Genomic DNA, 27,331 nt, shown 5'->3' with positions numbered 1-27,331 from the left:
TGACTTTCATTGTTTTTTTTTCTGTTTTTAGTTCAAGTCCATTTTATCTGATTTACATATTTCTGCTCCTGCTTTTCTTTTCCAACAGCATGGAATATCTGTTTCTCTCCTTTCACTTTAATACTATGAGTCCTTAGAGGTATCGTGTGTCTCTTGCAGCAAGAATAGAGTTGTTTTTGTTTTTTTAAATCCACTAACCGAGTCTGTCTTTTAATTGAATAATTCAATCCATTGACATTCAAGGTAATTACTGATAGATAAAGATTAACTATTGCCATTTTGTAATTATTTTCTAGTCATTAGGCAGTTTTTTTTTTCTTCCTATCTTCTTCACTCTTTCCTGGTTAAATGATTTTTTCTATTAGTGTTGTTTGACTCTTCTCTTTTTACTTGGAGTGTTATTATTAGGGCTTTGTGCTGTGGTTATTCTGAGGCCCACAAAATTCTTATATTTATAACAGCTTATTTTACCATGATAACAACTTGTGATTCACTTTTTAAAAGAAAAAAAAAAAACTCTACATTTTTACTCTACTTTGGCACACATTTTGAATTTTTGAAGTTACAACTTACAACTTTCTAAATTGCATATTCTTTAACCAATTTTGTAGCTCTTATTTTGAATTGTTTGCTATATTATAGCTTCACTCCTAAGTTCTGGGATATTCAGGGTGGTAATCTTGGTCTGGGTGGTTGCTACTAAGTTTCTGTAGGAGGGAGAGAAGCTGGAGAACTCCTACGCTGCTGTTTTGCTGATGTTATTCTCTCCACGATTCTCTTATTTTAATGAGCGGTATCTTAAAACACAGCAAGTATAATAATGTAAAATAAAGAATAAACAGAAGAAGTCAATGAGAGAACATGTGTGGACTTGAGTTATATTCTTCCAACAAAGCAGAAATTTATATATATATAAAATATATATATTGGAAAATAGGTGAGTATCTTCCACATACAGAGGAATCACTAATGAATAACTCTCAGGGTCCACATGTCACTAAAATTTTCTGTTGTCCTTTGCTTTGCAGTACCTAACTTAATTCTTTCAGGATGTTTGAAAACAAACCAGTGTGTCTGGACCACATTCCACTGTCTGTGTATATATATAATATGTATGAATGTATTGTACCTTAAAATAAAGATACCCTAAAACACAACTTTAAAAATATTTAAAAATCAAGAATATACTGAAACTTTTGTACTCAGTATGATCTATTGTGAGTTCTGAAAATCAGTCTGTTTCTCTAAACACATAAAAATACAGACAGTGGAATGTGGTCCAGACACACTGGTTTGTTTTCAAACATCCTGAAATAATTAAGTTTGGTACTGCAAAGCAAAGGACAACAGAAAATTTTAGTGACATGTGGACCCTGAGAGTTATTCATTAGTGATTCCTCTGTATGTGGAAGACACTCACCTATTTTCCAGTGTTTAATTTTAAAATTAGTGTTCTCATTGTAAGAAGAGTATGTTGGATAAGAAATTGTATTTTGACCATTTGTGAGGAAAAAAAAAAAAAAAAAAAAAAAAACCAGCTTGCCAAGCTCAACAGCAGGATTTTCAGAAAGAGATTAATGTACCAGATGTTTATTTTCAATGTGACATCAACCCAGTTCCTATTTTCATTTTCTTCTGCATTGCGGACCATAAGTTTGAAACTATAGTTTCCGAAGTTCCTTTCTCCATAGCTTGCTTCTACCTTAGATTCCCCCATGAGATGTACTTAAAGAAGATTTGGAAGAAGAGAAAGACAAGGTATTATCTTGTAGCAGCTGAGATCACCAACAATAGCTTTTCTTGATTCTGGAAGTTTTCCTGAGAAACATCCACTGCAGCACCATGGATAATTAGTGAGGGCATCACTAAGATTCTTGAATATCAGAATTTTCTGGAAATAGCATTTTTGACCTTAGTTCCCTCAGTTCTTCCAACAGTTGCAGAAGCCTTTCGTTCCCTTTATTAATACTCTCTTTACTCAAAAAATAAGAAATAAAATAAATTAATATTTTATATTACTTTTGGATTCAGTCCATTATTGTCCCTAAATAAAATTGTACACATCAACTGATAAGCTACACATCAGGAAATCAATTCCACAGATGATTGTGAAACCACTAACTGGAATTATTGAAGGATTTTGCAAAACTCTCTGAACTTCGATATTTACTAAGTGACCTTAAAGGCCTAGCTTTGTGGTAGTGCACTTAAATTCAGAATCACACTTGGTAACTAGCAAGGAAAGATTTCAAACCCCAAATAGTGCAATTGAGACCTTTGTATGAATACATACTACTGAGAATATCTAACATGTTGTTACTAATCAATGTCATTCTCACCTTGTGGGTTTCCTGTGCTAATGGACAAGGTAAGTTAAAAGCGATCTAAACACTCAGCTTCCCTCTTAAATGTAACTTCAGGTAATATCTAGCTTTGTATATCTATCTGTTTTTTAATGAATCAAAGAGGATTAATTCACTATGCTAGTGGAAGTGGCATATTTTGTGGGAGTATAACAGAAACTAATGTTATAAAAAATTATCTCATTTTAACTTAAAGAAAAAATGAATAATATTTTATTTGTTTTCTAAGTTCTGCAGTGTAAAAGGCATTTAATATTGATTAAGGAGATATGAGAATGTACTCATGAAACGTTATTAGGAAACATGTCATTAGACAGATTCTAAACTTAAGACGTTCAGAATTTTCTTATCCATAGTACAAGGGGAACATTGGGAGTGATTGATATTTTCATAATCTTACATATGGTGATTTTCATAGATTTATATATTAAAAATCAAATAATACATTTTAAATTATGCAGTTTAATGTATTTCTATTATATCTTAAGAAAGCTGCTAAAACTAATTAACATTATCATCAACCTACCGTTTCAACAAAATTAGCAACATATATATATGTTGAATATAAACTTATATCGGAATGACATAAAAAGTAGAATATAAACTTACATTGGAATGACAGTATGTTTTGATTGGCTTTTCTGAGTCCACTAGCAAATGTTCAATAAGTAAATACACAGAAAATACTTTTCAGAGCTTTATGTCATTGTTCACTGATTTCTTTTCTCCTTGATAGTCATATATTTTCTATATTAACTATCTTTTTGAATGCAGGCTTTCCATGTTAAAGAACTATATCATAACATTAGCAGCTGAACCATATGGGTCAAAAATCGTGACCAATCAATGGTGTGTGGCTATTAATGAAGAATACAAACTTTGTTATTATTCAAGATTTTATAATATTTCAACAAACATAACAGTGGGTAATACTGGAAATCCCATTATCAATTCATGAGAGTATCTTTTCCCTCATCCTCTCCTCTCAAAGCTATGCCACCTTATTTGATTCTAGGGAAAGAGTTTTTAGTTTTATGGTATTAACTATCATAGGATTTGCTAGTTTTATTTGTTGTGCAAAACAAACTTGATCTATGCCAAAATGGAAAAAAAAAAAGGAATTACTCTGGTTATTTCCTTTTTTAACTGAACTGTTACAGGTATATTTTTTCAAATAAAGATTAAATTAAAGTAGAATGCAAAGGAGAAAAATAGCACTAGTTTGAAATGACTGGAATTAGAGAAGCATATGCGCTATACTTTCTTACTTACTTTCTTAAAAGCACTATAGAAAAGAATGATGACAAACTCTTTCTTATCTGATACTCCAGTTGAAAACTTGTTTCCTCCAATGAACTCTTTGTAAGAGTAAACTAGAGCAAACTGTCTTGTAAATTTGGGTCTCACCTATATTTCTCAAAGGAGAAAGTAACTCATTTAGTGGAATAACGTCTTGGGTAGAGAGAAATATCTTTATGTATTCAGCAGCATTGGCTCAACTGCATCCCTCCAAAATTCATTTGTTAAAGTCCAAACTCTCAGTACCTGAAAATGTGAGTGCATTTGGAGAAGGAGTGCTTAAAGAGGTAACTAAGTTAAAGGTCAATGATTCAGGTGGGCCCTACTCCAATATAACTGGTGTCTATATAAGAAGAGAAAATAAGGACACACCATATAGAGAAAGATCAAGCAGGCATAGAGAGAATACAACCATTTACAAGACAAAGGAAGAGGTCTCAGAAGAATTCAACTCCATTGACAGCTATATCTCAAACTAGTAGCCTCCAGAACTGTGAGAAAATAAATTTCTATGAAATCTGTGTACTTTATTATGGTAGCTCTAGCGGATGAATAGAATGATATTTACACAATTTATTAAAACAATATTAATAATTAAAATAACTTTCTACTTTTTACTCAAGGATATATATATATACACACACACACACACACACACCCAACACAGATTTTAGAGCGTATTCATCAGAATTTGGTAATAATATCTTGGGTGTATTGTCCTTGCTGATTTTTGTCTTGTTGAACACTTTATGTTTACATATTATCTGTATTCATCTATAATCAGAATCTAGTTAATCAAATCAACAGATATTTTTCATATGATTAATGAATGATATACTTTGTGAGTTGCTTATGCTAAGAATTTTTTTTTAATGGTAGTTGATATTTCAGTTCTGAACAATAAAATCAGCACGCCAATTCTTTTGGTAGCCACACTATTTGAAAGATAAACTTGACAGAAAATTTGTAATTGTAACTTATTATAACGTTCATTGAATTTGTATTGACCAATATTTCTTCCATCAACTCATAAGTTATTCACACTTATTTAAAAATAGGGTGTCAAGAACATTATTTTTAATTTCAAATATCCTTTTAGAGTTGTTTAAATTGTACATTCATCTACTAGAGTTGCCATAACAAAGTGTCAAGGGTGACAATTCTTAATGTAGAGCAGGGTTGCTTCTAAATCCCTTTTAAACTGATCATTTTCAGTACCCAATGCATTACAATCAATTGTCATTGTACTTCTTTGGGACGCTCAAATTTGTTTCAAATCTCACTAAGAAACTGGTTTCTGTGTATATTTCACGTGCTCCCATTAAGCTTTGGCATAACAAAAGGTCCCAGGCTTTCCTTGACTTTTCCTACTATGGACCAAGTTCCTTTAGTTTTTCTATGAAATTCAAGTGGCTTTTAGTGGGAAAAACGATTTTTAGAAACAAACCTAAACTATGAAAAACTCACTACAGGTTCGAAATTATCGTTGACTAAGAAAAATAATTTTTGACTGAGCCGGGGGCTCATGCCTTAATCCCAACACTTTGGGGGGCCAAGGTGCGCGGATCACTTGAGGCCAGGAGTTGGAGACCAACCTGACCAACATGATGGAACGCTGTCTCTACTGAAAAGTCAAAACTTAGCCGGGTGTGGTGGCACACATGTGTAATCCCAGCTCCTCAAGAGGCTGAGGCAGGAGAATCACTTGTACCTGGGAGGTAGAAGTTGCAGTGAGCCGAGATCGTGCCACAGTACTCTAGCCTTGGCGAAAGAGCAAGACCGTTAAAAAAAAAAAAGAAGAAGAAGAAGAAAAAGAAAAAAGAAAGAAAAAGAAAAATTAAAATGATTTCCTTTAATGTATGTCCCTTTCTTCCTCAGACTAAATATCCTGCAATCATAAGAAAATGTAAGAGTATCTCAGGAGGTTATACAGAGCAGGGAAGGTTAGATTTTCCAATATGGAGGAGACACTCAGCAGAAAACTGTGCATTCATGCTTGAGGGGCTGGGTCAGAGAAGCTGTCATGCGTCACCCAACAAGCCTCTGGAGCCAGTTACGTAACTAGCAAACGCTTCCCACTAAGTAAAGATGTCACTTCTCTGAACTTAGTCTTCTCGTCTGCACACTAAAGCTGTTGTGCCGCTAGCCTCCTTCCAGTTCTGATTTATGATGGTTCAAACTTAAAGATTTTTCTTTAGTTACATTCTCAGTTTTCACAATAAATAGGTTGTAAATATTATTTTCTATCACTTGTTCCAGAATTATAGAAGAAACATAAATTATATCCTATTTAAATTATGGTGTAAGTATAAATATATATATATATATATTTTTTGAACATTCGTGTATGCACCTGTATTTTTTATGGTAATAATATATCTCATCCGGTACATGAATTCGCACTATGGTAAGAATGCATGCCATCGAATACAAACAAAATGCCACGAAACTCAACAAAATGTTTTATTTCTGAAGATAATTTGCTACATTTCTGATTTTTTTTAATGTTAGAGTCGTATTTCTTGTTTCTCTTTTCCAAAAAACAATTAATGCCAATGTGTACACCCTGAACGGACAGCTTTAGCATAACTTGGTATAGAGTTAGATAAGCTCAGTTTAAATTAATGCTGATAAAACCTCCAGAATTGCTGAAGAGACCATACTACGTGAGTAGAATTAGAGAAAGTGGAATGAGATTCTTCTTGTCCTGTTAATTGATTTGGGATCCATTAAGGATTTTATGGAGAAATAAAATGGTCAGATGATGGGTTACTAATTTATATAAAGAAAAATAGATTATAAAGATGAGCGGTCAGGATCAGGAAACTAGTCATGGTTGCTGTGATTCCAGAAGAAAATGTTTGAGAGAAGGTGATATCAAAATTTATCTCTAATATGAGTTATTACAGTAAAAAATATGTATACTTTTTTGTTTGTTTTTTATTGCAAGTGAGACCTTGTCATTTTCCTGACATTAAACATGGAAGTCTGTATTACGAGAGCATGCGTCGACCATACTTTCCAGTACCTGTAGGAAAATATTTCTCCTATTACTGTGATGAATCTTTTGAGACTCCTTCAGGAAGTTACTGGGATTACATTCATTGCACACAAGATGGGTGGTCACCAGCAGTACCATGCCTCAGTAAGTAAACTTCTGGACACCTATACATGCATAAAACTTTCAAAGATTAAAGAAAGGAGAGCACAGAAGTGATTACTCTTGTCTTATGTAACAGAAATAGGGCCAAGAAAAGAGTTGTTCAAGCAAAATGACGAGAATAGATCTTTTCTATTATGAGGAGTTCTTGAAAATCATATGAGAAATAAATATAGAGACTTTATGAGAATATCTATATAGTTTATACATATTTTAATTATTTAAACTAAAGATAAGTAATCTTCAACGTTGATATTTCTTTTTGTGCAAACCTTTGTTAGTAATTTCAGTTCATACTAATTTATACATTATTTTTGGATGTTTATGCAATCTTATTTAATATTGTAAAAACAATTTTAATAAACTTTTTTTTTAGCAAATTTATGCTTCTCATTTACTTTATTTATTTATCCTTGTTATGGTCCTTAGGAAAATGTTATTTTCCTTATTTGGAAAATGGATATAATGAAAATAATGGAAGAAAGTTTGTACAGGGTAACTCTATAGAAGTTGCCTGCCATCCTGGCTATGGTCTTCGAAATGAGCAGACCGCAGTTAACTGTACAGAGAATGGCTGGTCTCCTACTCCCAGATGCATCCATGTCAGTAAGTACACTGCTCTGAGATCCCAGCATGTTCATGTCTTTCTAAGTAACATAGATGACATTCTCAGACTCATCTATATTAACTGTTGCAGAATGTTTTTGTCAACTTGTTTTGCCAATGGACCTATTTAGTTTTACTTTTTTAATTGTGTGAATATACAAATTTCTTGATAAGAACATAGCAAAATAAATGCTCCTACTAATGGACATTAGTCAAGAATACAGTAAAAGAGTTAGAGCACAATACTTGTTGGCTAAATAAAGTCACATGGAAGCGGCATCAGTGTCTGGGGTCAATACTCGAGGTTGGTCATCTCGCACCAAGAACATTAAGTACAAATGGGTATTCTGGGATATTGTGCATATTCGACTCTAGAAGGTTTCCTACAGTATTTATTCTGATATACATTTATATCAACAGTTCCTTCTTTTTTTACATGTTACTAATGATTGGTGATGTCACATTTTAATATTTACAAGTTGAATGACTATACAATGTTACAACACTGCAGTGTATATTTTCATTTACTACCAACTGATTTACAATATATGTTCACAATTTAATTGATATTTAATGATTCTAATCTTTGGAAATGCAATTTGATGTCTTTTTGATTTGCCTTTTTGGGAGTTTGGGAATTTATTAGTTGGAATCATCTTAATAATTCTGCATATAAAATCTCTTTTAATCATACGTGATGCAAATGCTTTCTGTTTGTGGCTAGTATTGTTCTTTCCCTTTTTTTTCTGCATTGTGAACATAAGTTGCTCATTTTACTAAATAATTGTCAATCTTGTTTCATGATGAATGCTTTTTGGTTCTTTTTAAAGGAATACTTTTCCAAAAACACAGAGTCATTACACTATTCTTTATTCTGAAATGTTGTATGTTATCTTTTCATATTTAAAAAAAAATTTTTGTTTATTTTATTCTTGATAACAGCTATATTTCATTATAAAATAAAATATGGTAAACTCAACATTTCCCTAACAATTTTTATGATACCTTTCTCATACAGTATGTGTTATGCTGTATATTTTGTACATTGTGTGTGTATACACACACAGGCGTACACACAGACAATGACTCTTATTCTGAATAGTCTATTCTGCAGTATTAGTAAACAGTTTTTTTAACCAGCATTCCAGTAACCCTCTATTGAATTTATTTTATTTTATTCTATTCTATTCTATTTCATTTTATTTTATTTTATTTTAGACAGAATCTCGCTCTGTCATCCATGCTTGAGTGCATTGGTGCAATCATGGCTCACTGTAACCTCCAACTCCCAAATTTTAATTAATATAGGTTTACAGTAAGTATGGATATGACTTTTCACCCTAATCATGACCTTTCATCCAAATCTTATTTCTTCATCAGCCTCTTTTCTGTGTCTCATCATTCAGTGTCAGATGATCCCATTACTTTCTTTCCATTTTTTTCTTCATAGATTACTTGAGGCTAATAAGAAGCCTTGATTAGATGTATAGTTTCTGCTGATATCAACCAACTCAATCAAGATTGATACCCCTTGCTTTGGTTTTGGAGTTGTTTGTAGAGTCAACTACTTGTTTTCTCTTTCTTTTCTTTTCTTTTCTTTTCTTTTCTTTTCTTTCTTTCTTTCTTTCTCTTGCTTTCTCTTTCCTTTCTTCTTTTTCTTCCTTTTCTTTTTTCTTCCATTATTCCTTTCTCTTTTTTTCTTTCTCTATCTTTCCTTTTCTTGCTTCTCTATTTCTTTTCCTCCTTCATTTTTTCCTTTCTTTCTTTTCTCTTGTTCTTTCTTTCTTCCTTTTCTTTTTTCTTTCTCCCTCTTTCTTTCTTTCTCTCTTTCCTTTTCTTGCTTCTCTATTTCTTTTTCTCTTTCATTCTTTTTTCTGTCTTCCTTTGTTTCTCTTATTTTCTCTTTTTTCTTCTTTCTTTCTCTTTCTTCCTTTTTTTTTTCTTTTTCTTTCTTTCTTTCTCTTTCTTTCCTATTCTTGCTTCTCTTTCTATTTCTTTTTATCTTTTATTCTTTTTCCTTTCTTCCTTTCTTTCTCTTCCTTTCATTTTCTTTTTTCTTGTCCTTTCTTTCTCTTCCTTCCTTTCTTTCTCTTTCTTTCTTCCTTCCTTTCTTTCATCTTCCTTTCTTTTCCTTCTTTCTTTCCTTCCTTCCTTCCTTCTTTCTCTCCATCCTTCCATCCCTCCTTCCTTCCTTCCATCCCAAGTTTGTCGGGCTCAAGTTATTATTAATAATGTTACTATCTTACTCTTCATGCTAGACCCTGTACTTTAGTCAGGTTATTTAGCTGCTTTATGTGGTCATATAATTAACGAGTATTAGCTTCATCTTCAGATTGAGATATCAACATTATGTTATCAGTGTACAGTCAATTATCAATGAATCAAGCACTTTTCAATTTAATAAAATCTAAATTATTCAAGCCATGTTGTGAAAATAAGCAGAAAAATTTAAATATAATTGAGTGAATACAGCAGATATATATTGGAGTATGTCCTGCATGAGTGCAAACTGGCTGTGATTTCCTTTAAAATAATCATGTAAAGAAAACATTTGCCAAATAAATCACAGAATACCAATTTCTCTTGACTTAGGTCTTGTTTACATATCCATTCTGCCTTCCTTGGCCTGGTAACTGGTGCACTTGGACCATTTACACTTAAAATATTATTGACATATAGTTTCTGTTTGTTACCTCTGGTTTTCAGTCTTATTACTCTTTTCCTCCATTCCCTGTGGAAAAAGTTTTTAAAAAGATTAATTTTGATTCATATGTATTGTTTACGATTGTATCTCTTTGTATAGTTTTCTCCTTCTTTTAAAAAGTTGTTGCTATAGCTAATACTATATACATGTAATAATATATTACTGTCTACTGGTACTGACATTTAAATCTACAACTGGAATATGGAAACCTTACTTTCATGTAGATCCATTTATACTCTCCACGTTTTAAGTATAAATGCCACTAGTATTTTTTCTACATACATTGAGCACAATATTAAACTCATTTTGCTTCACATAAAACATGATTGAACAAACTTATGAGGAAAAAGATAGCCTGTTATATTGACTCCTCTTTTTATCCATTATATTATTCTATTCTTTCAGTCTCTTAAAGTCTCAAGCTCTTTCTTTTATCTTTTTATTTTAATTTGAGGAATTCCTTTAGTTAATCTTTAAGCATAGATTTATTAGAGACAAACCCTCTTCGTTTCCCTTTCTCTGAGAATGTCTATATTTTTACCTTTACTTGTAAAGGATAATGTCACTGGATATAAAATTTGTAGTTGACTGTTATTTAAACACTTGAAAACTGTGCCACATGGTTATAGGTGAAAAACTCACCGTCACTGGAATTGTTGATCCCAGAGAGGAAAGGCATAGTCTTTGTCTGGTTATTTACAAGATATTTTGTTCTTTTTTTAAAGTAGTTTTATTTTAATGTATATTGGCATAAATTCCAATGTGTTTACCCTCGTTGGAGTTCACTCAGCTTCTTAAATATGTAAGTTTATACCTTATGTCCAAACTGGGAAATTTTCAGCCATTATTTTATTTATTCATTTTTCCAGCCCAATACCCTTTCTCTTCTTTTTCTGGATCTGCATTATTTGTTGTTTTTGTATTTTTCTAAATGTCTCAGTTCAGTTTTTTGTTTTCAGTCTTTTTCAGAATGGGTAATTTATATTGCTCTATGTTCAGGTTCATAGATTTCATGTCTGTCAGCTCACAATGTGTTATTACACCTTTCCAATGTTTTTTAAAAAATTTTGTCAAACTTTTCCATTTTATAATTCCCATTGGATTTTTAAAAATCATCATCAATTTCAAAACCTGTGACTTCTTAGTGTTACTCCAAAGAATGCTGAATATAAAAAAAGTAACTTTCTTTGTCATGGTTTTCTATGTTTAGCATGTATTCATTCGGAAAGACATTGCTTAATCCTGGACTACTATAAGCAGCGATATTTGTTAATGTTTTATGTGTTCCTTCAGCAAGGCGAAAAGAACCTAAATATATTACCTTCATTTTGTAGAAGTAAAATTTCTCCCAGGACACTTTTCTTTTGCCAAAAATGACAAAATTGTTGATATTATAAAAAGTGCTGTATTGGTATTTGCCTTATTTGAATTTGTATTTTGATTTGCTCTCACAATAAATCAAGTGATGAAATGATGTTTTTTAGATTCTACAAGAAAGTGTGGGCCCCCTCCACCTATTGACAACGGAGACACTACTTCATTCCCGTTGTCACTATATGCTCCAGATTCATCAGTTGAGTATCAATGCCAGAACTTGTATCAACTTGAAGGTAACAAGCGAGTAACATGTAGAAATGGACAATGGTCAGAACCACCAAAATGCTTACGTAAGTACTTTAATATTCGCATGGACCCTGGAAAAATCAGTGTGATGAGTCTGATATTTCGCTGTTTGTAACAAAATAATCACAGATTATTGTATAACCATTCTGCTGAATGCTTGCCTACCAAATATTTATGTTAGAAAGCAAACTTTAGAAATTTTTCTTTATGGCAGGGACGGTGGCTCAGGCCTGTAATCCCAGCAGTTTGGGAGGCTGAGGCGGGCAGATCACGAGATCAGGAGATCCAGACCATCCTGGCTAACATGGTGAAATCCTGTCTCTAGTACAAACACAAAAAAGAGATCCGGGTGTGGTGGTGGGTGCCTGTAGTCCCAGCTAGTCAGGAGTCTGAGACAGGAGAATGGCGTGAACCCGGGTGGCTCAGCTTGCAGTAAGCCAAGATCTTGCCACTGCACTCCAGCCTGGGCAGCAGAGTGAGACTCCATCTTAAAAAGAAAAAAAAAAAAAAAAAGGAAAATTTTCTCTTTATATTTATATTTCATTTTAAAACATTTAGTTGACAAATAAAAATAATATATTTTCATGTTTGATAATATGCTCTATTGATATATTTATAATACAATGATTACCACAATCAAATTAATTAGCACATTCTTCATCACCTATGGTTATCATTGTGTGTAGGTGGGTGTGGGAGTATCTGTGTGTGTAAAGGTGGTGAGGACATTTAATATCTTTCTTACCAATTTTAAAATAAATACAGTATTATTAGCTATAAACATCGCTTGATCTCTATGTTTGATTCCAAGTTCTTACATATTATAGTTGAAAGTTTGTACTCTTTGACCAATATCTTAATCAGAAAAAGCAGCAATGATAAGTTCTAAAATGCAGGGATCCTAAAATGGCAGTTTATGTAATGAATCATTGATAATACACCTGTAATTTTCATACATTAAACATAATACCTCATTTTTACATCCTTTGCCATTTTAACATTATTTAAATAAATCTGATGTTTTTACATAGTCTGTTTGGATAGTGTTTTGAGAAATAATTCCTGAACCATCATTTAACATTCTACTTGAAAACTTGAAAGTCTGTGACAATTTGCATATTTGCATAATAATTATTGTTTTATGTTCATTTTTTAAAAATTATACTTTAAGTTCTAGGGTACATGTGCACAACCTGCAGGTTTGTTACATATGTACACATGTGCCATGTTGGTGTGCTGCACCCATTAACTCGTCATTTACATTAGGTATGTCTCCTAATGCTATCCCTCTCCCCTCCCCGCTCCCCACAATAGGGCCCAGTGTGTGATGTTCCCATTCCTGTGTCCAAGTGATCTCATTGTTCAGTTCCCACCTATGAGTGAGAACATGCGGTACCTGGTTTTCTGTTCTTGCGATAGTTTGCTGAGAATGATGGTTTCCAGCTGCATCCATGTCCCTACAAAGGACACTAATTCATCCTTTTTTATGGCTGCATATCATTCCATGGTGTATATGTGCCACATTTCCTTAATCCAGTCTGTCACTGATGGACATTTGGGTTGATTCCAAGTCTTTGCTATTGTGAATAGTGCTGATAATAAAATACTAATGGTGCGCAGGTTCTATAGCAGCATGATTTATAATCCTTGGGGTATATCCCCAGTAATGGGATGGCTAATAAATGGTATTTCTAGTTCTAGATCCTTGAGGAATTGCTACACTGTTTTCTCCACAGGGTTGAACTAGTTTTACAGTCCCACCAACAGTGCAAAAGTGTTCCTATTTCTCCACATCCCCTTCCAGCACCTGTTGTTTCCTGATTTTTTAATGATTGCCATTCTAACTGGTGTGAGATGGCATCTCATTGTGGTTTTGATTTGCATTTCTCTGATAGCGAGTGGTGATGAGCATTTTTTCATGTGTCTGGTGGCTGTATGAATGCCTTCTTTTGAGAAGTGGCTGTTCATATTCTTTGCCCACTTTTTGATGGGGTTGTTTGTTTTTTTCTTGTAAATTTGATTGACTTCTTTATAGGTTCTGGATATTAGCCCTTTGTCAGATGAGTAGATTTCAAAATGTTTCTCCCATTCTGTAGGTTGCCTGTTCACTCTGATGGTAGTTTCTTTTCCTGTGCAGAAGCTCTTTAGTTTAATAAGATTCCATTTGTCAATTTTGGCTTTTGTTGCCATTGCTTTTGGTGTTTTAGACATGAAGTCTTTGCCCATGCCTATGTCCTGAATGGTATTACCTAGGTTTTCTTCTAGGGTTTTTATGGTATTAGGTCTAACATTTAAGTTTCTAATCCATTTTGAATTAATTTTCGTATAAGGAGTAAGGAAAGGATCCAATTTCAGCTTTCTACTTATGGCTAGCCAATTTTCCCAGAACTGTTTATTAAATGAGGAATCCTTTCCCCATTTCTTGTTTTTGTCAGGTTTGTCAAAGAACAGATGGCTGCAGATGTGTGGTATTATTTCTGAGGACTCTGTTCTGTTCCATTGGTCTATATCTCTGTTTTGGTACCAGTACCATGCTGTTTTGGTTACTGTAGCCTTGTAGTAAAGTTTGAAGTCAGGTAGCATGATGCCTCCAGCTTTGTTCTTTTGGCTTAGGATTGTCTTGGCAAATGGTAAATTTCTTGTTCCATATGTCCCTTAAATCGCTTTTTACAATTCGGTAGAAGAAAGTCATTGGTAGCTAAATGGAATGGTATTGAATCTGTAAATTACGCTATACAGTATGTCAGCCTTTTTAAAATAATACATTCTTCCCATCCATGAGCATGGTATGTTCTTCCATTTGTTTGTGTCCCATTTTATTTCACTTTGAGCAGTGGGTTTTGTAGGTTCTCCTGAAGAGGTCCTTTACATCCCTCTTTGTAAGTTGGATTCCTAGGTATTTGATTCTCTTTGAAGCCTTACGTGAATGAGAGTTCATTCCTGATTTGCCTTCGTTTGTCTGTGTATAAGAATGCTTGTGATTTTTGGTGCACATTGATTTTGTATCTTGGAGACTTCGCTGAAGTTGCTTTTCAGCTTAAGGAGATTTTGGGTCAGGCATGTGGTTTTCTAAATAAGGGCCAATCATGTCATCTGCAAACAGGGACAATAATTGACTTCTTCTTTTTCCTAATCCAGTCACTGATTTCTTTTCTGCCTGATTGTCCGTCAGAACCCCCAACACTCGTAGTTTAGGAGGGTGAGATACATCCCTGTCTTGTGCCGTAGTTTTCAAAGGAATGCTTCCAGTTTTTGCTCATTCGCATGATATTGGTTGTGGGTTTGTCATAATAGCTCTTATGATTTTGAGATATGTTCCATCAATACCCAACATAGTTTTGTGCTACGAAGGGCTGTTGAATTCTGTCAAAGGCCTTTCTGCATCTATTGAGATAATCATGTGGTTTTTGTCTTTAGTTCTGTTTATATGCTGGATTGCATTAATTGATTTATGTATGTTGAACCAGCCTTGCTCTCCTCTGTGACAGATGCCCACTTGATAATAGTGATAAGTTTTCGGTCGTTGATTTTATTTGCTAGTATTTTTGAGGATTTTTGCAACAATGTTCATTAGGGATATTGGTCTAAAATTCTCTTTTTTTGTTGTATTTCTGTCAGGCTGTGGTATCAGGGTGATGTTGACCTCATTAAATGAGTTAGGGAGGATTCCCTCTTTTTCTATTGATTGGAAGAGTTTCAGAAGGAATGGTACCAATGCCTCCTTGTACCTCTGGTAGAATTCGGCTGTGAATCCGTCTGGTCCTGGACTTTTTTTGATTGGTAGGCTATTAATTATTGCCTCAATTTCAGAGCCTGCTATTGGTCTATTCAGGGATTCAACTTCTTCCTGATTTAGTCTTGGGAGAGTGTAAGTGTCCAGGAAATTATCCATTTCTTCTAAGTTTACTAGTTCATTTGTGTAGAGGTGTTTATAGTATTCTCTGATGGTAGTTTGTATTTCTGTGGGGTCAGTGGTGATATCCCCTTTATAATTTTTTATTGCGTCCATTTGTTTCTTCTCTCTTTTCTTCTTTATTAGTCTTGCTAACAGTCTATCAATTTTGTTGATCTTTTCAAAAAACCAGCTCCTGGATTCATTGATTTTTTGGAGTGTTTTTGTGTCTCTATCTCCTTCTGTTCTGCTCTGATCTTAGTTATTTCTTGCCTTCTGCTAGCTTTTGAATGTGTTTGCTCTTGCTTCTCTAGTTCTTTTAATTGTGATGTTAGGGTGTCACTTTTAGATCTTTCCTGCTTTCTCTTGTGGGCATTTAGTGTTGTAAATTTCGCTCTACACGCTGCTTTAAATGTGTCCCAGAGATTCTGGTATGTTGTATCTTTGTTCTCATTGGTTTCAAAGAACATCTTTATTTCTGCCTTCAGTTATTTATGTACTCAGTAGTTATTCAGGATCATGTTGTTCAGTTTCCATGTAGTTCAGTGGTTTTGATTGAGTTTCTTAGTCGTGAGTTCTAGTTTGACTACACTGTGGTCTGAGAGACAGTTTGTTATAATTTCTGTTCTTTTACATTTGCTGAGGAGTGCTTTACTTCCAACTATGTGGTCAATTTTGGAATGCGTGTGATGCGGTGCTGAGAAGAATGTATACTGTGTTGATTTGGGGTGGAGAGTCTGTAGATATCTATTATATCCGCTTGGTACAGAGTTGAGTTCAATTCCTGGATATCCTTGTTAACTTTCTGTCTCATTGATCTGTCTAATGTTGACAGTGGGGTGTTAAAGTCTCCCATTATTATTTTATGGGAGTCTAAGTCTCTTTGTAAGTCTCTAAGGACTTGCTTCTAAATCCCTTTTAAACTGATCATTATCAATACCCAATGCATTACAATCAATTGTCATTGTACTTCTTTGGGACGCTCAAATTTGTTTCAACTCTCACTAAGAAGCTGGCTTCTGTGTATATTTCACGTGTCCCCATTAAGCTTTGGCATAACAAAAGGTTCCAGGGTTTCCTTGACTTTTCCTACTGCAGACCAAGTTCCAATAGTTCCAAATATTAAATGATTTTATGGTTCCAAGTATTAAATCATTTTATGGTTGACTTGTGACAATGTAGTTCAGCTCAAATGTATCTGGACCAACTGAGATCCAACTATATCTGGATTTCAATTGTTAACATTTAACATTGAACCATCAGGCGTTCTCATGGACAAGAGGAGAAGTTGATCAGTTATATGGTTTATCAGTTTCTAATTTCATTAAATAACCATATCTAATTATCAGACGCAGGACTTTATTCTCAGAACTGCTACATTACTCACTTGTGTCATTGAACAGTTTAAAGATTTAAGGGAATCAGAATTTGGTAATAATATCTCGGGTGTATTGTCCTTGCTAATTTTTGTCTTATTGAATACTTTGTGTTTACATATTATCTGTATTCATCTATATTCAGAATCTAGTAATTCAAATCAACAAATAGTTTTCATATGATTGATTAATGAATGATATACTTTGTGAGTTGCTTATGCTAAGAAATTTTTTTTTAATGGTAGTTGATGTTTCAGTTCTGAACAATAAAATCAACATGCCAATTCTTTTGGAAGCCACACTATTTGAAAGATAAACTTGACAGAAAATTTGTAATTGTAACTTATTATAATGTTCATTGAATTTGTATTGACCAATATTTCTTCCATCAACTCATAAGTAATTTACACTTATTTAAAAATAGGGTGTCAAGAACATTATTTTTAATTTTGAATATCCTTTTAGAGTTGTTTAAATTGTACATTCATCTATTAGAGTTGCCAAAACAAAGTGTCAAGGGTGACAATTCATATTGTAGAGCAGGGTTGCTTCTAAATCCCTTTTGAACTGATCATTTTCAGTACCCAATGCATTACAATCAATTGCCATTGTACTTCTTTGGGACGCTCAAATTTGTTTCAAATCTCACTAAGAAGCTGGCTTCTGTGTATATTTCACGTGTCCCCATTAAGCTTTGGCATAACAAATGGTTGCAGGCTTTCCTTGACTTTTCCTACTACGGACCAAGTTCCAATAGTTTCTCTATGAAATTCCAGTGACTTTTAGTGGGAAAAACGATTTTTAGAAACAAACTAAACCATGAAAAATTCACTACAGGTTCGAAATTATCCTTGACTAAGAAAAGTAATTTTTGACCAAGCCGGGGGCTCGCGCCTTAATCCCAGCACTTGGGGGGCCAAGGCGTGTGGATCACTTGAGCTCAGGAGTTGGAGACCAGCCTGGCCAACATGATGGAACGCTGAAAATTCAAAAACTTACCCGGGTGTGGTGGTACACATCTGTAATCCCAGCTCCTCAAGAGGCTGAGGCAGGAGAATCACTTGTACCTGGGAGGCAGAAGTTGCAGTGAGCCGAGATCGTGCCACAGTACTCTAGCCTTGGCGACAGAGCAAGACCATTAAAAAAAAAAAAGAAGAAGAAGAAGAAGAAAAAGAAAAAAGAAAGCAAAAGAAAAATTAAAATGATTTCCTTTAATATATGTCCCTTTCTTCCTCAGACTAAATATCCTGCAAACATAAGAAAATATAAGAGTATCACCTCAAGAGTTATACAAGAACAGGGAAGGTTAAGATTTTCAATATGGAGGAGACCTCAGCAAGAAACAATGCATCATGAGGGGGCTAAGGTCACGAATTAATCATGCGTCACTAACAAGCCTCTGGAGCCAGTTACGTAACTAGCAAACGCTTCCACTAAAGTAAAGATGTCACTTCTCTGAACTTAGTCTTCTCGTCTGCACACTAAAGCTGTTGTGCAGCTAGCCTCCTTCCAGTTCTGATTTCACGATGGTTCAAACTTAAAGATTTTCTTTAGTTACATTCTCAATTTTCACAATAAATAGGTTGTAAATATTATTTTCTATCCTTGTTCCAGAATTATAGAAGAAACATAAATTATATCCCCTACCCAAATTATGAATGTGAAATATAAATATATATATATATATTTTTGAACATTCGATGTATGCACCTGTATTTTTATGGTAATAATATATCTCATCCGGTACATGAATTCGCACTATGGTAAGAATGCATGCCATCGGAAATACAAACAAAATGCCACGAAACTCAACAAAACATTTCTGAAGATAATTTGCTACATTTCTGATTTTTTTAATGTTAGAGTCGTATTTCTTGTTTCTCTTTCAAAAACAATTAATGCCAATGTGTACACCCTGAGCGGACAGCTTTAGCATAACTTGGTATAGGGATGGGCTCAGTTTAAATTAATGCTGATAAAACCTCCAGAATTGCTGAAGAGACCATACCTCACGTGGTAGAATTAGAGATGGAATGAGATTCTTCTTGTCCTGTTAATTGATTTGGGATCCATTAAAGGATTTTGTAGATAAAATGGTCAGATGATGGAGTTTACTAATTTATATAAAAAATAGATTATAAGATGGCGGTCAGGATCAGAGGAAACTGAGTCATGGTTGCTGTGATTCCAGAAGAAAATGTTTGAGAGAAGGTGATATCAAAATTTATCTCTAATATGAGTTATTACATTAAAAATATGTATACTTTTTTGTTTGTTTTTATTGCAAAGTGAGACCTTGTCATTTTCTGATGACATTAAGTCTGTATTCTGAGAGCATCGTCGACCATACTTTCAATTTACCTGTAGGAAAATATTTCTCCTATTACTGTGATGAATCTTTTGAGACTCCTTCAAGGAAGTTACTGGGATTACATTCATTGCACACACAAGATGGGTGGTCACCAGCAGTACCATGCCTCAGTAAGTAAACCTCTGGACAGCTATACATGCATAAAACTTTCCAAGATTAAAGAAAGGAGAGGCACAAGTGATTACTCTTGTCTTATGTAACAGAAATAGGGCCAAGAAAAGAGTTGTTCAAGCAAAATGACGAGAATAGATCTTTTCTATTATGAGGAGTTCTTGAAAATCATATGAGAAATAAATGTAGAGACTTTATGAGAATATCTATATAGTTTATACATATTTTAATTATTTAAACTAAAGATAAGTAATCTTCAATGCTGATATTTCTTTTTGAGAAAACTTTTGTTAATAATTTTAGTTCATACTTATTTGTATATTATTTTTTGATGTTTATGCACTCTAATATGGTAACAATAATTTTAATATACTATTTTGAACAAATTTATGCTTCTCATTTACTTTATTTATTTATCATTGTTATGGTCCTTAGGAAAATGTTATTTTCCTTATTTGGAAAATGGACATAATGAAAATAATGGAAGAAAGTTTGTACAGGGTAACTTTATAGAAGTTGCCTGCCATCCTGGCTATGGTCTTCCAAAAGAGCAGACCACAGTTACATGTACAGAAAATGGCTGGTCTCCTACTCCCAGATGTATCCATGTCAGTAAGTACACTACTCTGAGATCCCAGCATGTTCATGTCTTTCTAAGTAACATAGATGACATTCTCAAACTCATCCATATTAACTGTGGCAAAATGTTTTTGTCAACTTGTTTTGCCAACGGACTTATTTAGTTTTACTTTTTAATTGTGTGAATATACAAATTTCTTGATAAGAACATAGCAAAATAAATGCTCCTATTAATGAGTATTAGTCAAGAATACAGTAAAAGAGTTAGAACACAATACTTGTTGGTTAAATAAAGTCATATCGAAGCAGCATCACTGTCTGGGGTAAATACTTGAGGTTGGTCATCTCGCACCAAGAACATTAATTACAAATGAGTGTTCTGGGATATTGTGCATATTCAACTCTAGAAGGTTTCCTACAGTATTTATTCCAATATACATTTATATCAACAGTTCCTTCCTTTTTTACATGTTTCTAATGATTGGTGATATCACATTTTAATATTTTCAAGTTGAGTGGCTATAAAATGTTACAGCATTGTAGTGTACATTTGCATTTCGTTTACTACCAACTGGATTTACAATATATGTTCACAATTTAATTGGTATTTAATGATTCTAATCTTTGGAAATACAGTTTGATGTTTTTTGATTTACCTTTTTGGGAGTTTTGGTATTTATTAGTTGGAATCATCTTAATAATTCTGAATATAAAATCTCTTTAATTATGTGTAATGCAAATGCTTTCTGTTTGTGGCTAGTATTGTTCTTTCCTTTTTTCTGCATTAGGAACATAAGTTGCTCATTTTACTAAATAATTGTCAATCTTTTTTCATGATGAATGTTTTTCGGTTCTTTTTAAAGGAATACATTTTCAAAAGCACAGAGCCATTATACCATTCTTTATTCTAAAATGTCATATGTTATCTTTTCATACTTAAAAAATATTTTTTTCTTTTCTTGATAACAGCTATATTTCATTTTTAAATAAAATACGATAAACTCAACATTTCCCTAACAGTTTTTATGGTACCTTTCTCATACAGTATATGTTATGTTGTATATTTTGTACATTGTGTGTGTATACACACACAGGCATACACACACACAATGACTATTATTCTGAATACTCTGTTCTACAGTATTAGTAAACAATTTTTTAATCAGCATTCCAGTAACCCTTTATTGAATTTTATTTATTTATTTTATTTTAAGACAGAATTTCACTCTGTCACCCAGGCTGGAGTGCATTGGTGGGATCTTGGCTCACTGCAACCTCTATCTCCTGAATTTTAATTAATACAGATTTACAATAAGTATGGATATGGCTTTTCACTCTAATGATGACCTTTCACCCCAGTCTTTTTTCTTCATCAGTCTCTTTTACGTATCTCATCATTCTGTGTCAGATGATCCCATTACTTTTAGACTATTTTTAAAGATTGAGGCTGATAATAAGCTTTGATTAGATGTGCAATTTCTGCTGATATCAACCAACTCAATCAAGGTTTATGCCCCTTGCTTTGGTTTTGGAGCTAATTGTAGAGTCAACTACTTATTTCCTTTTTATTTTTCTTACTTTTTTCCTTCCTTCCTTCCTTCCTTTCTTTCCTTCCTTCATTCCATCCTTCCTTCTTTCCTTCCTTTCTTGTTTCCTTGCTTCCTTTCTTTCTTCTTTCAGCTGTTGAAAGAGTCAACTACATTTTTTCTCCTTTCCTTTCTCTTTTCCTTTCTCCTTTCCTTTCCCCTTTCCTTTCTCTTTTCCTTTCCTCTCCTCTCCTCTCCTTTCCTTTCCTTTCTTTTCCTTTCCTTCCCCTTTCCCTGTCCTTCTCCCTTTTACTTCCCTTTCCTTTCCTTTTTCCTTTATTCTACTTTTCTCTTCTTTCTCTTTTTTCTTTTTTTCTCCCTTTCTCTTTCTCTTTTTTCTCTTTTCTCCTCTTCCTTTATTTTTCCTTTTTTCTTTCTTTATTTTTCTTTCTTCTTTTTTTCTCTGTTTCCTTCTCTTCCTTCTCTTTCTTTCTTTTTCTCTGTCACTCTTTTTCCTTTATTCCTTTCTTTCTTTACCTTTCTTTTTCTTTTTTCTCTTTCCTTCTCTTCCTTCCTTCCTTCCTTTCTTTCTCTTTCTTTCTTTCTTTCTTTCTTTCTTTCTTTCTTTCTTTCTTTCTTTCTTTCTTTCTTTCTCTTTCTCTCTTTCTTCCTTCCTTCCTTCCTTCTTTCTCTCCCTTCCTCACTCCTTCCTTCTTTCCTTCCCTCCTTCCTTCCTTCCTTTCTTCTGTCTCAAGTTTGTCTGGCTCAAGTTATTCCTAATAATGTTACTATTTTGCTCTTCATGCTAGACTCTGTACTTTAGTCAGGTTATTTATCTACTTTGTAGTGGTCATATAATTAACAAGACTTAGCTTCATCTTCAGATGGAGATATCAACGTTATATTATCAATGTACAGTCAATTATCAGTGAATCACAATACTTCTCAATTTAATAAAATGTAAATTCCTCAAACCATGTTGTGAAAATAAGCAGAAAAATTTAAATATACTTAAATGAATACAGCAGATATATACTGGAGTGTGTCCTGCATTTGTGCAAACTGGCTGTGATTTCCTTTAAAATAATCATGTAAAGAAAACATTTGCCAAATAAATCACAGAATACCAATTTCCCTTGACTTCGGTCTTATTTACATATCCATTCTGACTTTCTTGGCCTGTTAACTGGTGCACTTGGACTATTCACACTTAAAATAATTATCGATATATAGGACTTAAACCTCTGTCATTTATTAGTTTCTGTTTGCTTCCTCTGGTTTTCAGCCCTATTACCCTATTCCTCCATTCCCTGTGGGGAAATCTTTAAAAAAGATTAATTTTGATTCATATGTATTGTTTTTGATTGTATCCCTTGTATAACTTTTTACCTTTTTTAAAAAAAGTTGTTGCTTTAGCTAATACTATATACATAAAATAATATATTACTGTCTACTAGTACTGACATTTAAATCTTCAACTGGAATATGGAAACCTTACTTTCATGTAGATCCAATTTTACTCTCCACATTTTAAGTACAAATGCCACTAGTATTTTCCATACATATATTGAGCACGATATTAAACTCATTTGCTTCAAACATCAAACATAATTGAAAAAACATGAGGAAAAAGCCTGTTATATTGACTCCTCTTTTTTTTTTTTTTTGAGACAGAGTTTTGCTCTGTCACCCGGGCTTCTGGAGTGCAGTGGCGGATCTCAGCTCACTGCAAACTCTGCCTCCCGGGTTCACGCCATTCTCCTGCCTCAGCCTCGGGTAGCTAGGACTACAGGCGCCCATACCTTGCCTGGCTAGTTGTTTTTTGAGACAGAGTGCAAGCTGCATTAAGCTCAGGCTGAGTGCAGTGGCGGGGATCTCCAGCTCACTGCAAGCTCTGCCTCCCGGAGTTTCGCCATTCCTGCCTCAGCCTCCCGAGTACCCGGCTGGTTTTGTTTGTATTTTTTAGTAGAGAGCCCGGGGTTTCACCGTGTTAGCCAGGGTGGTCTCGGTCTCCTGACCTCATGATCCAGCGTCACCGGCCTCCCAAAGTGCTGGGATTACAAGCTTGAGCCACCGCGCCCGGCCTGACTCCTCTTTTTATCTATTATATTGTTCTATTCTTTCAGTCTCCTAAAGTCTCAAGCTCTTTCTTTTATCTTTTTATTTTAATTTGAAGAATTCCTTTAGTTAATCTTTAAGCATAGGTCTACTGGAGACGAATTCTCTTGGTTTCCCTTTTTCTGAGAATGTTTATATTTACCCCTTTATTTGTAAAGGATAATGTCACTGGATATAAAATTTAGTATGACAGTTCTTTAAACACTTGATAACTGTGCCACATGGTTATGGATGAAAAACTCACCGTCATTGGAATTGTTGATCCCCTAGAGGAAAGGCATAGTTTTTGTCTAGTTGCCTTCAAAATATTTTGTTCTTTTTAAAAGTAGTTTTATTTTAATGTATATTTGGTATAAATTCCAAAGTGTTTATCCTCTTTGGAGTTCACTCAGCTTCTTAAATATGTAAGTTTATACCTTATGTACAAAATGGGAAGTTTTCAGCCATTATTTTATTTATTCATTTTTCGAACCTAATACCCTTTCTCTTCTTTTTATGGATCTGCATTATTTGTTGTTGTATTTTTCTAAATGTCTCAGTTCAGTTTTTTGTTTTCAATCTTTTTCAGAGTGGGTAATTTATATTGCTCTATGTTCAAGTTTATGGATTACATTGTCTGTTAGCTCACAATGTGTTATTAAGCCTATCAAATGTTTTTAAAAATTTTTTTTCAAATTTTTCAATTTTGTAACTCTTATTGGGTTTTTAAAAACCATCATCAATTTCAAAACCTGTATCCTCTTAGTGTCACTCCAAAGAAGGTTGAATACAAAATAAGAAACTTCCTTTGTCATAGTTTTCTATGTTTAGCATGTATTCATTCAAAAAGACATTTCTTAATTCTGGTCTACTATAAGTGGCAATATTTCTTAATGTTTTATGTGTTTCTTCAGTAAGGCAAAAATAACTTAAATATATTACTTTCAGTTTGTAGAAGTAAAATTTCTTCCAAGAATCATTTCTTTCACCAGAAATCACAAAATTGTTGATATGATATGAAGTGCTGTGTTTGTATTTGCCTTATTTGAATTTGTATTTTGATTTGCTCTCACAATAAATCAAGTGATGAAATGATGTTTTTTAGATTCTACAAGAAAGTGTGGGCCCCCTCCACCTATTGACAACGGAGACACTACTTCATTCCCGTTGTCACTATATCCTCCAGATTCATCAGTTGAGTATCAATGCCAGAACTTATATCAACTTGAGGGTAACAAGCGAGTAACATGTAGAAATGGACAATGGTCAGAACCACCAAAATGCTTACGTAAGTACTTTAATATTTGCATGGACCCTGGAAAAATCAGTGTGATGAGTCTGATATTTCACTGTTTGTAACAAAATAATCACAGATTATTGTATAACCATTCTGCTGAATGCTTGCCTACCAAATATTTATGTTAGAAAGCAAACTTTAGAAATTTTTCTTTACGGCAGGGACGGTAGCTCAGGCCTGTAATCCTGCAGTGTGGGAGGCTGAGGCGGGCGGATCACGAGGTCAAGAGATCCAGACCATACTGGCTAACACACTGAAACCCGATCTCTACTAAAAATACAAAAAAAATAGCCCTGCATGGTGGTGGGCGCCTGTAGTCCCAGCTAGTTGGGAGGCTGACACAGGAGAATGGCCTGAACTCAGAAGGCAGAGCTTTCAGTGAGCCGAGATTGGGTCCACAGAACTACACCCTGGGCAGCAGAGCAAGACTCCATCTCAAAAAGAAAAAAAAAAAAAAAGAAAGGAAATCTTTCTCTTTATATTTACATTTTATGTTAAAACATTTAGTTGACAAACAAAAATATTTCAAGTTTGACAATATACTGTTTTGATATATTTGGAATACAATGATTACCACAGTCAAATTAATTAGCACATTCTTCATCACCTATGCTTACCATTGTGTGTAGGTGGGTGTGTGAGTATGTGTGTGTGTGTTTGTGGTTAGGACACTTAAAATCTGTTTCCTTACCAATTTTCAAATAAATAGTACAATATTATTACTATAAATATCACTAGATCTCTACATTTGATTCCCAGTTCTTGTTCATATTATAGCTGAAAGTTTGTACTCTTTGACCAATATCTTAATCAACAAAAAACAGCAATGATAGGTTCTAAAATGCAGGGATCCTAAAATGACAATTGATGTAATGAATCATTGATAATACACCTCTAATTCTCGTACATTAAACATAGTACTTCTTTTTTACATCGTTTACCATTTTAACTTTATTTAAATCAATATGATGTTTTTACATAGTCAGTTTGGATAGTGTTTTGAGAAATAATTCCTGGACCATCATATAACATTCTACTTGAAAACCTGAAAGTGTATGAAGATTTGCATAATAGTTAATGTTTTTATGTTTACTGTTTTCTATTTTCAGATGCGTGTGTAATAGCCCCAGAAATTATGGAAAAATATAACATAACATTTAAATGGGCAGCCAAACAGAAACTTTATTCAAGAACAGGTGAACCAGTTGAATTTGTGTGTAGATCTGGATATCATCTTTCACCAAACTCTCACGCATTGCGAACAACGTGTCAGGATGGGAAACTGGAGTATCCAACTTGTGTAAAAAGATATTGATCATAAAATGCACACCTTTATTCAGACCTTTAGTATTAAATCAGTTCTCAATTTCATTTTTTAAGTAATGTTTTACTTCTTTTTATTCATAAGTAAAATTTTGGGGTTGATTTGTGAAAATGTAATTATAATCTGAGACTGGTGGCTCTCTTCTTAAAAGCACCATATTAAAACTTGAGAAACAAACTGTTGTGTCCAGTTCATAAAATTTTTATGGCATGAAATTAGATGCAATTTTTTCAGACTGTATTTCTGTCCATCACTGTTAAATCTCTCAAAGCTTTCTCCATAGCTTCTGAGGCTCATTGTTTTACAGTAAATGGAAAACATATTGTTGTCTCTGACTTCAAAATTATATCACTTCACAAAGATGTAAAAACCAAGTCAAGTCTTAACTCATGTTAGTAATAAAAGTAATTACTATTTATGAATACATAAATGCACCAAAGTGATATCAACACATAAATGCACCAAAACTGATGAAATACAGATACTTCTACAAGATGTCAATCAAGCACACATAATAATGCAAACTAATCACAAAGAGGAATGAAAATGTAATTGGGTATATAAATACTATAACATAGACATACAAAAAATACAAATACAGTATCAGTTATAACACACTCACATGCACGCACTCACCTGCAAACACAGAAACATGATAGTTTTGCCCTGAATTAATGTTTATAGAAAAAAATGTTGCCAAGAAATTCAAAACTATGGATACAATTCTATATATGTGTTTAGAGATAGTAGGGGTAAAATTTGTGATTTAATTCCTTTGTATATATCAGTATTCTCTGATTTTTCTACCTTTAACATATATTACTTTGAACCAAAAGCAAAATTTATTTTAAATAATGATTTATAACAAACAAGGTGGTACATGTTGAGAATGATAAACATGTCATCAGTAATGATCTTAACATCAAATAACTTCTTAACTATTTTTGGAGAAGAGTTTTGGAAATTTCAATAATAAGGTTCTGAAGTGTAATTTTAAAATTCA

General features: G+C 33.5%; 1 protein-coding gene across 1 annotated transcript; it reads left to right on the top strand.

The window, feature by feature from the left end:
• Positions 1–2,198: 2,198 nt before the first annotated feature.
• Positions 2,199–26,505, top strand: CFHR3 (complement factor H related 3). The gene is given in 9 exon segments (XM_031657432.1): positions 2,199–2,368; positions 6,613–6,807; positions 7,252–7,428; positions 19,313–19,437; positions 19,439–19,465; positions 19,468–19,504; positions 19,941–20,117; positions 24,813–24,995; positions 26,114–26,505. Coding segments are annotated over 9 exon segments (1,185 nt in total). The 5' UTR covers positions 2,199–2,310; the 3' UTR covers positions 26,320–26,505.
• The last annotated feature ends 826 nt before the right edge of the window (positions 26,506–27,331 follow it).

This window comes from Papio anubis, chromosome 1, assembly GCF_008728515.1.
Source record: "Papio anubis isolate 15944 chromosome 1, Panubis1.0, whole genome shotgun sequence".
Classification (NCBI taxonomy): Eukaryota; Metazoa; Chordata; class Mammalia; order Primates; family Cercopithecidae; genus Papio; species Papio anubis.
Note: the sequence above shows the minus strand (reverse complement) of the source record. Positions and strands in the feature narration are given on the sequence as shown.